Here is a 15,609-nt window from a genome sequence, read left to right on the forward strand (position 1 = left end):
CAGTTAGACTGACATTAATAGCAGAACTAGAACTCAGCAAGTAATTGCAATGATTAAGAGGAGGGATGGTCTTGTCATTAAGGCACTGGATTGGAACTTGGGAGATCTTTGTTCTTCCACAGCTTCCCACTGTGTGAGCTCAGGCAAGTCACTTAATCTTTCTGTGCCCCAGCAGTCCATCTGAAAAATGGCAATAACAAACCTTCCATTGTCTTAACTATAAAAAGAAAAGGAGTACTTGTGGCACCTTAGAGACGAACAAATTTATCTCTGTACATACTCAGTCAAATCTGAAAGTGAATTTTAATTGGACTGTTCTCAGCTCTTCCATGTTTGTTTTCTACAAACACTCAGCCCCACATTCAGGGGGCTGTGCATGGAGCAAAAGGGGCATTCAGGGGTGTGTGAGGGGCTTTCAGGGGTCTCTGTGTGGGTTGAAGAGAGAGGGGCATTCTGGGGCCTGTATGGGACAGGGGTGCTTGATTGTCTAGTTTAGGGAAGATGGGGGACCTAATTTCCATAGTGCACAGGCCCCCACAATTCTGTAATGGGGCCTGTGCCCACATATTATTCCCATCAAATTCAAATAGCTATAGGGCAATTCACTAGCATGCATGGAGTCCAAGTAAGATTTGACAATGCTGGCAGACAATTCTATGGTAAACTAACTAAAGATTTATTAGCTAAGAAAAAAGAATTACAGTTTCTGAGAGATTAAAGCAGGTAAAATATAACAATAGGTAAATTACAGTTTGTAACTCCAAATGGTGGAAGTAATGTAATAAACTGCCAGTTTCCCAAAAGTCTTTCAGGGCTACTTAGAATTATTCTGGGAATCTTTGTCTTCTCATTCAGTTATTCTGTCCTGTTAGAATCCAAACAGTCCAGAGACAAAGGATCTTTCTTTGAATCCGTATGTATAGTCTCTTCACACAGAAAGCAAGCTGAGAGTGTTTCTATTAACATGGCTTTTTCCTTTAATGATGGTTAGTGAGGAAAGCACTTAGACCTTTGACCTCTGACTATATATATAATGACCTCTTGCTGTGAAATTAGCATTTCTGTTAAAGTCCTTAAGTCCTTCATTAGCCTTTCACAAGATTTCTTTGATGGGTAATTTAGTTACAAGGTTAGTAGCAGCCGTGTTAGTCTGTATTCGCAAAAAGAAAAGGAGGACTTGTGGCACCTTAGAGACTAACAAATTTATTTGACAGGTTTCAGAGTAACAGCCGTGTTAGTCTGTATTCGCAAAAAGAAAAGGAGTACTTGTGGCACCTTAGAGACTAACCAATTTATTTGAGCATGAGCTTTCGTGAGCTACAGCTCACTTCATCGGATGCATACCGTGGAAACTGCAGCAGACTTTATATATACACAGAGAATATGAAACAATACCTCCTCCCACCCCACTGTCCTGCTGGTAATAGCTTATCTAAAGTGATCATCAGGTTGGGCCATTTCCAGCACAAATCCTGGCCACTATGGATGTAGAAGCCCTCTACACCAACATTCCACACAAAGATGGACTACAAGCCGTCAGGAACACTATCCCCGATAATGTCACGGCTAACCTGGTGGCTGAACTTTGTGACTTTGTCCTTACCCATAACTATTTCACATTTGGGGACAATGTATACCTTCAGATCAGCGGCACTGCTATGGGTACCCACATGGCCCCACAGTATGCCAACATTTTTATGGCTGATTTAGAACAAGGCTTCCTCAGCTCTCGTCCCTTAAAGCCCCTACTCTACTTGCGCTATATTGATGACATCTTCATCATCTGGACCCATAGAAAAGAAGCCCTTGAGGAATTCCACCATGATTTCAACAATTTCCATCCCACCACCAACCTCAGCCTGGTCCAGTCCACACAAGAGATCCACTTCCTGGACACTACCGTGCTAATAAACAATGGTCACATAAACACCACCCTATACCGGAAACCGACTGACCGCTATTCCTACCTGCATGCCTCCAGCTTTCACCCTGACCACACCACACGATCCATCGTCTACAGCCAAGCTCTGCGATACAACCGCATTTGCTCCAACCCCTCAGACAGAGACAAACACCTACAAGATCTCTGTCAAGCTTTCTTACAACTACAATACCCACCTGCAGAAGTAAAGAAACAGATTGATAGAGCCAGAAGAGTTCCCAGAAGTTACCTACTACAGGACAGGCCTAACAAAGAAAATAACAGAACGCCACTAGCCGTCACCTTCAGCCCCCAACTAAAACCCCTCCAACGCATTATTAAGGATCTACAACCTATCCTAAAGGATGACCCAACACTCTCACAAATCTTGGGAGACAGGCCAGTCCTTGCCTACAGACAGCCCCGCAACCTGAAGCAAATACTCACCAACAACCACATACCACACAACAGAACCACTAACCCAGGAACTTATCCTTGCAACAAAGCCCGTTGCCAATTGTGCCCACATATCTATTCAGGGGACACCATCACAGGGCCTAATAACATCAGCCACACTATCAGAGGCTCGTTCACCTGCACATCCACCAATGTGATATATGCCATCATGTGCCAGCAATGCCCCTCTGCCATGTACATTGGTCAAACTGGACAGTCTCTACGTAAAGGAATAAATGGACACAAATCAGATGTCAAGAATTATAACATTCATAAACCAGTCGGAGAACACTTCAATCTCTCTGGTCACGCAATCACAGACATGAAGGTCGCTATCTTAAAACAAAAACACTTCAAATCCAGACTCCAGCGAGAAACTGCTGAATTGGAATTCATTTGCAAATTGGATACTATTAATTTAGGCTTAAATAGAGACTGGGAGTGGCTAAGTCATTATGCAAGGTAGCCTATTTCCTCTTGTTTTTTCCTACCCCCCCCCCCCCAGATGTTCTGGTTTAACTTGGATTTAAAGTTGGAGAGTGGTCAGTTTGGATGAGCTATTACCAGCAGGAGAGTGAGTTTGTGTGTGTATGGGGGTGGGGGGGATGTGAGAAAACCTGGATTTGTGCTGGAAATGGCCCACCTTGATTATCGTGCACATTGTAGGGAGAATGGTCACTTTGGATGAGCTATTACCAGCAGGATAGTGAGTTTGTGTGTGTGGTTTTTGGGAGGGGGGTGAGGGGGTGAGAGAACCTGGATTTGTGCAGGAAATGGCCCAACTTGATTATCATGCACATTGTGTAAAGAATTGTCACTTTGGATGGGCTATCACCAGCAGGAGAGTGAATTTGTGTGGGGGGGTGGAGGGTGAGAAAACCTGGATTTGTGCTGGAAATGGCCCAACCTGATGATCACTTTAGATAAGCTATTACCAGCAGGACAGTGGGGTGGGAGGAGGTATTGTTTCATATTCTCTGTGTATATATAAAGTCTGCTGCAGTTTCCACGGTATGCATCCGATGAAGTGAGCTGTAGCTCACGAAAGCTCATGCTCAAATAAATTGGTTAGTCTCTAAGGTGCCACAAGTACTCCTTTTCTTTTTGCAAATTTATTTGAGCATAAGCTTTCGTGAGCTACAGCTCACTTCATCAGATGCATTCAGTGGAAAATACAGTGGGGAGATTTATATACATAGAGAACATGAAACAATGGGTGTTATCATACACTCTGTAATGAGAGTGATCAGGTAAGATGACCTATTACCAGCAGGAGAGTGGGGGGACAGGGACGGGACCTTTTGTAGTGATAATTTAGGTGGGCCATTTCCAGCAGTTGACAAGAACGTCTGAGGAACAGTGGTGGTGGTGGTGGGGGGGAATAAACATGGGGAAATAGTTTTACTTTGTGTAATGACCTATCCATTCCCAGTCTTTATTCAAGCCTAAGTTAATTGTATCCAGTTTGCAATTGTATCCCTTCCCCCGCTCCGCTCTCATGCTGGCAATAGCTCACCTTAACCTGATCACTCTCATTACAGTGTGTATGGTAACACCCTTTGTTTCATGTTCTCTGTGTATATAAATCTCCCCACTGTATTTTCCATGGAATGCATCTGATGAAGTGAGCTGTAGCTCAAGAAAGCTTATGCTCAAATAAATTTGTTAGTCTCTAAGGTGCCACAAGTCCTCCTTTTCTTAGTTACAAGGGTGTTTACCATGTAAATGTTTGCTATTACATTGTGACAGGAACAGATAAGCAAAAACAATACCAGTAGCATTTCACTAGTTTTCATGACGTTTAAACATCTGAATATACACTTATACATCTAACCATTACTTTGATCTACAGAAATGAATTGACCTGAATACACTCTAGCATGGCCTAGTCAGCCAGGGTCACACTGGGCTTAGATAGGATTGACCCAGTCTGGCAATTCCTATGTTTTGTGTATTGAAAATGGGATCTTCTTCACAGGCCGTGAGACCCGGCTCCCCCTGCGCATCAAAGGGGAAGGGATGGGCCCCAAGCTCCTCTTCAGCTTCGACCAGCTAGATATTGGAAAGGTTTTTGTTGGGTCAACACACAGTTATGAGGTAAGCAGATAGGGCAGTGCTGATAGGCCCATGGCATGTAGACTATAGAGTACTGACTGCTTACTGTACAGCCAAAGGTGAGGTAATCCTACAGAGTATGGAGACTCATGAACCCCAGAGCTTTTGGTAACTGGGTCATTTTGATTTGAGAGTGGCTGGGTGTCCTCAGTGCAAGCTCAGAATGAGCAAACCCCGGGTTTCATCTACATGGTGTGAATGGTGTGTATGTTTCCAGAAGTGACCACTGCCTACTTCTGGGTGCACGTTTCTCCTTGCAGTATCCTTAGTGCAGGGTTCCTATGTCTGATGTGTTTTGTGGCTTGAGCAGCACTTTATGCATTAAAATAGCATGAGGACATAGCTACTCCTCTGCAAAAAGACTCCGGTGACTTCAGTAGGCTTTGGTTCAGGCCTTAAATGCAATGCACCTTTGTGCTATGGCTGTTAAGAAGATATGGTGTCCAGGTCTACACTACAGAGTTTTGTTGATCAGGGTGTAAAAATCCATGCCCATAGCTGATGTAGTTCTGCCGGCAAACCCCCCAGTATAGATGCAAATGTGCTGACAGAAGAGTTCTTCTGTCAGCATTGCTGATGTTGTTAGGGGAGATGGTGGTACTTTGTCGGCAGAAGAATGCCTCCTGTCAGCATACATGGTGTCTATGCTTGAGGGCTATGCTGACATAGGTTTTGTACAATAGACATGGCTAATAGCTGGAGCATTCAAACAACCCTCAATTCAGTACATCCTACAGATTCCTGAGGTTAAGGGAAATGCCACCTCGTCTATTGACTGCAAATTACCACTTGCAAATGACTCTGAATGCTGTTCACTGCCCATCAATCTCTTCCCACCGCTTTCTCTCTTTGCAATGAGGACTTTAGAAATAAATCTGAAAGAGTTAAGAGTTTCTGCAAGTGAAGCAAATATTAGCAATGGCATCAAATATTAGCAAAAATGAAAAGCACAGCAACCTAAAGAGGTATTAAATGAGGTAATGCATCATGTTGGACATTTTTGAAAGCCCCACTGTGGCGGGGAAGGACATGCTTAAGGTGTTTCTTAACAGAAGTATTTTGTACTCTGTGCATTTTTAATGCTGATGCCTTATTGCTTCTCTATCAATTTATTATTTTCCTTACTTGAGAAAAATTTAAACAACTAGATGTTGCCCTTAGTCAGTGCTGTTCTTGGCAGCTACACAGAGAGTAAACTTCAACTTAGGGGTAGCTTATATTAGGACCTGGTATAACTAAGGAGTAAAATACATGAAAGTGTGTATGATTATTTTTATTCTTTCCTCAATGAGGAATAGGAGGGTGTGCAACTATTCTTTGCAGCAGTACCAGAATTTAAAAAAACAAGGCACATTTTCATGCTTCTCCCTCAATTTCTTTGCTAGATTCTACAAGGACAAAAGGGAGAGAGATATTGTAAAACAGGTGAAATGTGTCTGTGGAAATGGCAGGAAGTCACCCTGCAGCACTGAAGAAATTTATAATTTTGCCTAAGGCAAACTGTATCAGTGAAACAATGTGTTTGTTGATAGTAGTGGGGACTTTTTGACTAGTATAAAGGGTATGATCTGGAGAGAAGCTGAGGCCTACATCTCTTATTCGAGACAATGGGATTTGTGGGTGCTCAGCAATTTACAGAATCCAGCCCCAAGCTTACAATTTGTCACAAACAATTGCGAAAGTCTTAGATTGTGCTTGTGAATATTTATGAGATTAAAATTGTTTGGAACAGGTCATGCCGATATTTGCCCTCCTTGTTCACTGGCCTTTGTAGTTTAGCTAAGACAGAGCTGATCCAACAAGATAAAGGAAAATGAAAAAGGGTCTGTATTGAACCCCAGTACTTTTGGATGCTTCTGAAATTAGCAATAATTGGGTTTCTGAGTATTACTTGGCTTTATACAATAAACAGCAGGTGCCCTCGTCACATAAAAATAAAGGTGTCCAGCAAAATAAGATAAGTAGGTTAATAAAAATGAACTCATAATATTTTGCATTTCTGTATTATAGAAGCTTTCACCAGAGGACCCCAAAGTGCTTTTCAAAGGAGGGATAAACAACCATTTAATAAATACAATAATAGTTCCCAAGAAAGGATGTCTGAAAAATGTGTCTATCTATCTATCTCTCTCATCATGACAAGGTCATATTTTTTCTGTTCGCAATCTGGTTTATGCTCCCAGATCTAAACAAGAACAGTGGGCATTATCAATGTGATAACCCAGTCCACCCAAGTCTGCAAGGTGCCAAGCGCCCTCAGCTTATTGACTACAGAAGGAGTGAAATGCATTCAGCATGTTGCTGGATTGGCACCATCAGGAGCAATATGATTGTATGATGTTTCATCAGAAACAATGTGACTGTTCTTTGCTACTCTTGGGGACTTTTCTGAAAGCACAGATATCTGTGTTCAGTATCTATCTTGTACTGCAAATTCAGTTACAGTGGAGGATATTCTGCTCTCAGTTGCAGTGGTGTAAATTCAGAATAACTCTCTTGATTTATTTGGAATTATTGCAGTTTTAATTGAGTGCAGAATTTAGCTCACTGTATTTCCCTTGGCTTCCAACAGGCAATGTCTTACCACTTCTCCCCTTTTCAGATGTTAATCATTTAATTAGAAAACAAATCAATTCAATCTATGAGAAGCAAAGGTTCCTTGTATGTTTCCATTCCTTCCCTTTTACTGCTGCAGGCAATCCTGTATAACAAAGGAGCCATTGATGCCCTCTTTAACTTGATCCCTCCATCTACTGCACTGGGCGCCTGTTTTACCTTTGACCCCAAAGAAGGCATCATTCTGCCAGGTGGACTTCAAGCCATCCAGATCTCCTTCAGTTCCACCATCCTGGGAGAGTTCACAGAGGAGTTTAAATTCAGTGTGAACGGAGCCCCCGAGCCTGTGATCTTAACTATTAGGTAAGTTGGGCTTATTCATTAATAATTGACATTTTTGTAGCATCTTTCATCTTAGGACAGTTTTGATCCTCACAGCACCCCTGTGAGGTAGAGTATAAATCCTCATTTTACAGATGGAGCTACTGAGAAGAACAGAGATTTGTCCAAGGTCACATCATCAGGAACCAGTGTCAGAGCCAAGACTAGAACCCATGATTCCTTATCCCCTGCTCTAACCACTTAGACTCCATTATCTCCCAACTGTGTGCAGCATTCATATGGTGAAATATAATGCTATGTGAGAGGGAAAAGTTTCTGTAAGCAAGGACCCCAGTCTCCTACATTTTCTGCTCATAACTAAACCAGGAAGTTACTGGTCCTCAGTAAACCAGCAATAACTGGTTTCAGAGTAACAGCCGTGTTAGTCTGTATTCGCAAAAAGAAAAGGAGTACTTGTGGCACCTTAGAGACTAACCAATTTATTTGAGCATGAGCTTTCGTGAGCTACAGCTCACTTCATCGGATGCATACCGTGGAAACTGCAGCAGACTTTATATACACACAGAGAACATGAAACAATACCTCCTCCCACCCCACTGTGGGACAAAAAGCAGACTTTATATACACACAGAGAACATGAAACAATACCTCCTCCCACCCCACTGTGGGACAAAAAGAATATTTTTCTACCCCTTTTGGGGTGGCAGATTATTGCTTAAAATATCCCTTCCTTTTACAAATACCCTTGCTGATTGCAGGCAAAACAGAGGAATTACCCCCATACTTTCCTATGTTTTTGTTGTATAGGCAGGCCAGGTTTAATGGTTTTTAGCCTTTAACAGTTTAGGGGAAATTATCCCACTGTTCAGTCATTAAATTCATGAGGTGGTGTATGGCGTACCTCAGTTTCCCTTTTTATACAGCAGACGAGGTTTGTAATGTTTTTTCTGTTGTGCTAAGCTTTAAGTTTATTCACAGGTAATAGCTGAGAAGCATCATTACCATATGACCTTAAAGGTTTTTTTCAAAAAATCATACATGCTATACATTATTACAGGAGTACTTATTAACATTAAATTTATCTCAATGTTTAATATTAACATCAAATTTATTAAAAATATCTTGTTATACCATGCCCTTTATTTAGACAATTTGTTTTTGAGGCCAGTGTATTTAATGTCCTCTTGAAATCTTTGCATAGGCTTTTTAATCTAATTATATACTTTGGGTTTTGGTGAATTAAAAGGGAGGGGTGTTATGCATATAAGCAGATCCCTTTTGTATTTGACTTCAGATTTTAGCACTGTGTATACACATAAAAAAGTATTTTTTTTCTACTTAGGGTTAACCTGTTCCTCTCTTATTCTTAGGTTTGACTTCTTTTTCCACCTTCCTCTGGGGGGTTATAATTTGATCCTTTTGGTTTCAGGTAGTTTGTTTGCTGACCAGGTATGTCCTTTATTTGCAGCTCCTTTGTGCTGCCATTTATAGGCAGTTCTCTCCTTCCTCTATCAGTTAGGTAATTTGCATAAACACAGACACTTTCTGGCTTGCTTTTGGATTCAAAGCCGTCAGCAGAGCTCAGAGACTCTGTCTTGAAAGGGACACAATTAACTTCCTCCAGAGTTTTGATTACTTTTTACTTTTAACTCCTGCTTCCAAAACACACAGCGATCTGAAAAAGAAAACACAACCTATGGTGGCTCCTTTTAGGAACCGTAAAAGGAGTTTAATTAAGTAGCATGTTTTGTTTACATTTCTTTTACCCCTTCTATAATATACACTGCACATGTCCTGGGAAAAATGCACATTCCTTTCATAGTTTAACTTCTATAATATTATATTAGCCATATCAATTTTTGCATAAAGTGTAACTGGGTTTTTTTCCCGTGCTCATGGAGTTTTCATATACCTTTATTAAAGTTTCAGAGTAGCAGCCGTGTTAGTCTGTATTTGCAAAAAGAAAAGGAGTACTTGTGGTACCTTAGAGACTAACACATTTGTCTGAGCATAAGCTTTCGTGAGCTACAGCTCACTTCATCGGATGCATAGTGACAGTCTGATTATTCAGAGCCACCTTGTGACAAAGTGGGACGGTTCTTAATGTTTCCTCCGAATAGTGTGGGGGTGCCTCAGTTTCCCCTATGCAGTTCTTAAGTATCTAGGTGGTGGGGTAAGGGTGTATGATCATTGCAGAGCCCTAGAGGGCAGGTGTGTGTAGGGGTCTGGACACAGAGAATGGCTAACACCCTGTTTCCTGGCAACTGATGGTCTGGGCCCTTCCCCCCCCCTCCCCCCGCAAGGTGAAAGCTGAAGGGTTGGAGAACAAAGGAATCAGGTGACCACCTGGCCCAGGAAAGGAACAAAGCCCAGAGGAGGAGGGGCTGGAGGGAGTTTCAGTTTGGGGCTGGCTGGGACATGGAGTGAAGTGCAGACGTGGTTGTCTGGCTCACTGCCCCCCAAAATGGACCCAGCTGAGGGGTCCTGTTCTCTGCACCTGCAAGCTCTGTTTTAGACCATGTTCCTGTCATCTAATAAACCTCTGTTTTACTGGCTGGCTGAGAGTCACATCTGACTGCGGAGTTGGGGTGCAGGACCCTCTGGCTTCCCCAGGAGCCCTGCCTGAGCAGACTCGCTGGGGGAAGCGCACGGAGGGGCAGAGGATGCTGAATGCTCCGAGGTCAGACCCAGGAAGGTGGAAGCTGTGTGAGCTGTGTGTCCTGAAGACAGGCTGCTCACAGAAAGGCGACTGCCCCAGAGTCCTGACTGGCTTCATGGGGAGCAGTTCCAGAGCATTGCCCAGGGACTCCGTGACACACCTTAAGGCTCAAAGTTCCTAATGTTGCTTCTTTTTTTGTGTGCATCTTACCCCTGCTGTTGCTCCAGAGGAGCACTGTCTGTTTTTAGCTTTATATTGTTTTACTACAGCTCTTATTTGCTATTTTGTTACCAAAAAATAAATCCAGAATCTCTTCCCATTCTCCTAGTTTTGACTGCCCTGCTGCAGTCATGACTTTGGTCTTTAAAAAGATATTGAATGTTATAAAGCATTAAGGTACCTTAAGTGTTAAATGCTAAATACCAAAGCCAAACAACACTAGTTACCTGTGTCTGGCAAAAAGGGTTTTTCAGTTTTGCAACTTTGAATAAAAGATGCAAATGGATTTTAGTGGTATTATTTAAAAACAAAACAAAACCAATTCATCTTAAACCTACAGACCAGAAGTGTTGATTTAGGTCCTTAAAACCGCACATATTTACACAATATATTTACACACACATGTTCTTTTTTTTTTTTAACATTTCTTACTTCTGCTTTAATTTTTACACAGCTGTACATAGATTACACTTGTATACATTTGGGGACAGTTAAGTTCCAATAGAAACCCGTTATGTTCTTTTAGCAAATTTGACTAAATTGTTCATAGTCAAATGATTTAAAATTAGATTGTCTTTTTGCCTGGCTTATTTACAGACATTCCTTTGGAAAAGGGCCCATTTTTCCTTCAGAATGACTGCAAAGAAACCAAGAATTCTCTTTCTATAACACTTTTCCTTTTTAACATTTTTGCAGTGTTTAACTGCTTAATTCCCTCCAGCCTCTGCAGAGTTAACTTATGACTCTTTTTTCTTAAATGACTTGCTTATTTCCCAAAATGACACCTGCATCAGCCCAGATATCACCATTCCAAGTATTGTCCCAGGGATCTGAAATCCCTATGCCTGTACTTACTCCTTTCCTTACTCCTGCCACTATGCCCCTCAGGCCTCTCAACTTGTTTTCCAATCTCTTTATTTGTTGCCTGCCTGCTTGTCTGGGCCCAATCCTGCTTTCCTTGTTGAACCGTCCCTTTTCAGGGACACAGGCTTTGTCCCATTAACCATTTAGCAAGGAGGGTGGGCTCCTTAGCTAGCCCCCAAACCTCCTGGTCCATTTTCCTAAAAACATTTTTAAATTTTCCTGTAGACCAACGCTTGTGCTGGGACTTACACAACACACAAAAAGTCTATAACCACTAAAAATTCTGCCTGACAGAGCAAGAGGGGGAACGCTAAGCCTTCTACCTTCTGGGCTTGATGCTGCTATGACCGAGGGTATATTCACCTATGCAATTTTTTCCCAACAGAGAGGTCGGAGCGAGGACTCTAACCCTCTCCCTTATGGCGTGGCACTCTACAACCAGGGTTGTATATACCTAGACAGTTTGTACAGTCTATCTATCTATCTATCTATCTATCTATCTATGTATCTATCTATCTCGGTATGGTTTTTCCCGACAGACGGGTCGGAATGAAGACTCTAATCCTCCCCCTATTGCCTGGCACTTCTATGACTGCGGGTGTGCACACCTGAATGATCTATCACTTTGTATGTATGATATACCTTTTAGCAGTATTTAGCAGTATTTTCAACAATCACAGTGCATATCTTTCCCCTTGCGCAATTCTCCACCAAAAATGTTATGCTTATAAGAAGCACACGGGATCTTTTTCAGGGGAAAAGGCAATGTGCTGCGTTTATTGAAGATACAACAGTTAGCGTATGCATTCAATCACACACACATACACTGTCCCGCCAGTTGATGTTATAGTTATCAGTCCAAAGTCCGGATCAATCTAATGGCCAGCTAGGTTGATCACAGGTAGGGAGGAGCCGGGTTCTGTTGGTCATGACACGATGCTCCGGGGAAGTCTTGGCAGGACAAACCCAAAGTTTCATGGCCAGGCCCCCTGTTTATATAGTGATTTTCCTTCATTGGGACCAATGAGTTTTGCACTGTCATGTTGTAATCAATTGTTGTTTGACAAGTGCTTGTTTTCTTAAATTGTCCTTCTCATCCTTTATTTTGTTCTTTCATTAAGTCTCTCAGGGAGTTACCCCATGCTGGTTTTGATGACAGCTATCTTGTCCCCATTGATAGGTGCCTGTCTTATCTTTAGAGTCATCAATCTGCCTTCCTCTGACATTTCTGTAGGGGTGTGTTGCAATCTTCTGGGGCCCTTACGTCTGTCCTCGGTTTCTCCCTAGAACATCTGGTTCGGTGATGGCCTTCATACTTATATTCTAACACACACATTCCTCATTCACACACAAAACAAAATTGATTTACACAGAACATTTGAACAGGAACATCAAATTGCAATGCAAGAGAAAGAAATCATTGCGTTCTTTTATTTATTTTAAAATGCTAAACCTACAACAAAGTGGTGGCCCTAAAAGGTCTGTTACTGCCTTGAAAGTAGCTCAGACACAGATTCTGTCTGATGCATCTTTACCAATGGCCCGTTAGACAATTCCTTTCTGCTTTCAGAAAGGGTGGCTGGCAGGATATGGTCAAATTATACACCAATACATTTAATACATGCTACATTATTATTCTTTATTCTTAATTTTAAATTATACAAAATACAAACACAAAATCCTACTACTACACCCACATACATTGGGTGTTGAATTGGCTCCTGTTGGCCCCTAAAATTCGGGTGGTGGAAATGCGCACCAGAGCATGAGGCAGACTCACAGAACTTCTTACGGCCCAGTACTATGCTGGGTTGAGTGTGCACAGATAGAGTTGGGGAGCAGCTGACCTACTTTGCAATGATCTGGTCACCCCACTTTGATGCTCTGCACTCATGCTGAGCCCACTCACCATTTTCCTGGTGAGTGCCAGTTGTTCTTGGGCCCAGCCAGGCTACTGCTGCTATACTCCAGGTGTTGGTTCTACATGAAGAAACACTCCCAGTTCTCTTTTGGATGGAGGTGCCCTGGCTGAAGGATCCTGCGGGATAAGGTATATGGTGATGGAGGTCACATAGGCTGGGATGAGGGCTCAGACGACTCATCCCTCACCCCCATGTCCTCTCCCTCATCTGCCACAAGGACCATCATCCCTCCAGAGCTAGACGGTGCATATCTCTGGAGGGCCTCACATCCCCTGGTTGGCTGTGGCTTAAGGGGCTGCCCCTGCATGGATGTTCCTGGCTAATTAAGGACCAAGGGAGACTCTAAGAAATCTCACCCAGCACCTCCATCCATGTCTCTCCTACTAAGTGGCCCTTCACCACCAGAGCTATCATCCCAAGGAAGACGGGACATCTTTCATTGACTGTGCTGCTTAGTAGTGTGACCTCCTTCTGATTAAAACTGGCCTGGCTTCTGAATTTGGTCAGATTACCTTGTCACTACAGACTCACTATTCGGAGTAGATGCAGACAACTTAGCAGCAGCTGAAACCCACATCAGCTGGCACAATCTAAAAGATGCCAGTTTAGCTGCAAAATCACTATTTACATATGAAAATTTTACATTGTAATATTTAAGCCATATAAGGGGCAGAAATCTGCTCTGCCAATAGAGCATACAGCTTTTGAAAATACCTCTGGTAACTGCCTATATAAGCACCTGTGCCCTTGTACTCATCCCCCTGTGCTGCTCCAGCAGCCAGTTCTGGTGGAGGCCAAATGCCTTTAAACTGTTAGCATCATCCATAACAGCTGCTCATAACTCTTCTAAGCAAGCAGTAGTTCTGATACAATGTCGTGTTGGTGCCTTCTTTCCCAAAGTATTGGTGAGCCCCTGCACCCGCCAAATAAAATCAGAGAGCACAGGCTTCCCCAGTCAGTGGCTGGGTCCTTTGCCCCTCTCCTCTCCTCTCTTCTCTTCTCCTCTCCTCTGGTGAGAACATAAGATCGACCACACTGGGTAAGACCAAAGGTCCATCTAGCCCGTATCCTGTCTTCCAACTGTGGCCAATGCCAGTTGCCCCAGAGGGAATGAACAGAATAGGTAATCTTCAAGTGATCCATCCCCTGTTGCTCATTCCCAGCTTCTAGCGAACAGAGACTAGGGACACCAGCCCTGCCCATCCTGGCTAGTAGTCATTGATGGACCCATCCTCCATGAACTTATCCTGTTCTTTTTTGAACCCTGTTACAGTCTTGGCCTTCACAACATTTTCTGGCAAAGGGTTCCACAGGTCACCTGTGCATTGTGTGAAGAAATACTTCCTTTTGTTTGTTTTAAACCTGCTGCCCATTAATTTCATTTGGTGACCCCTAGTTCTTGTGTTATGATAAGGAGTAAATAACACTTCCTTATTTACTTTCTCCACACCAGTCATGATTTTATAGACCTCGAGCATATCCCCCCTTAGTCGTCTCTTTTCCACCTGAAAAGTTGCAGTCTTATTAATCTCTCTTCATATGGAAGCTGTTCCATACCCCTGATCATTTTTGTTGCCCTTTTCTGTACTTTTTCCAATTCTAATATATCCTTTTTGAGATGGAGCGACCACATCTGCACACAGAAGTCAAGATGTGGGCGTACCATGGATTTATATAGAGGCAATATCATATTTTCCGTCTTATTCTCTATCCCTTTCCTAATGATTCCCAACATTCTGTTCGCTTTTTTTACTGCTGCTGAACATTGAGTGGATGTTTTCAGAGAACTATCCACAATGACTCTGAGATCTCTTTTTTGAATGGTAACAGCTAATTTAGACCCCATCATTTTATATGTATAGTGGGGATTATGTTTTCCAATGTGCATTACTTTGCATCACCAAGCATCACCTGCTCTTGCTCTGTGATTCTTTAAGAGATCACTGTTTCAAAACCTGCTGTCCTTTCTCTTGTTATGTGGTGGCTGCCCTGTTATCAGCTATTGGCACAGAGCTCTGAGATGGCACCGTGCCCAGAACTTCTGGGTAGACAAGCAGGGTTTAACTCATTCAAGCAGAGATGCAAATGGCTAAGCCCAAAGAAAAGTAATCTTTTCCCTTTGCATGGCAAGCTTGGTCTTTGGTAACTTCCTGGTAGAATCCACAATCAGAGGCATTTTAGAGGTAGCTTTCCTTTGTGTTGTTAATGAGGCTAATGAGAAGCTTAGGGATAATGGTAGGATGACAAATGGGAAGTAGGATATGGAGGTAGATATTACCACATCCGAGATAGAAGCCAAACCTGAACAGCTTAATGGGACTAAATCGGGGGGCCTAGATAATCTTCATCCAAGAATATTAAAGGAACTGGCACATGAAATTGCAAGCCCATTATCAAAATTTTTTAATGAATCTGTAAACTCAGGGGTTGTACCATATGATTGGAGAATTGCTAACATAGTTCCTATTTTTAAGAAAGGAAAAAAACGTGATCTGGGTAACTACAGGCCTGCTAGTTTGACATCTGTTGTATGCAAGGTCTTGGAAAAGATTTTG

The 15,609-nt window shown here is 42.5% G+C and overlaps 1 protein-coding gene across 1 annotated transcript in view; it reads left to right on the top strand.

The window, feature by feature from the left end:
• HYDIN (HYDIN axonemal central pair apparatus protein) overlaps positions 1-15,609 on the top strand; it is a 387,143-nt gene that overhangs the window by 108,737 nt on the left and 262,797 nt on the right. The window contains exons 10-11 of the mRNA XM_077831048.1: positions 4,356-4,474; positions 7,188-7,411. Coding sequence (XP_077687174.1) covers positions 4,356-4,474; positions 7,188-7,411 — 343 coding nt within the window. The remainder of the gene's footprint in view (positions 1-4,355; positions 4,475-7,187; positions 7,412-15,609) is intronic.

Source organism: Eretmochelys imbricata, chromosome 12 (assembly GCF_965152235.1).
Source record: "Eretmochelys imbricata isolate rEreImb1 chromosome 12, rEreImb1.hap1, whole genome shotgun sequence".
NCBI lineage: Eukaryota > Metazoa > Chordata > Testudines > Cheloniidae > Eretmochelys > Eretmochelys imbricata.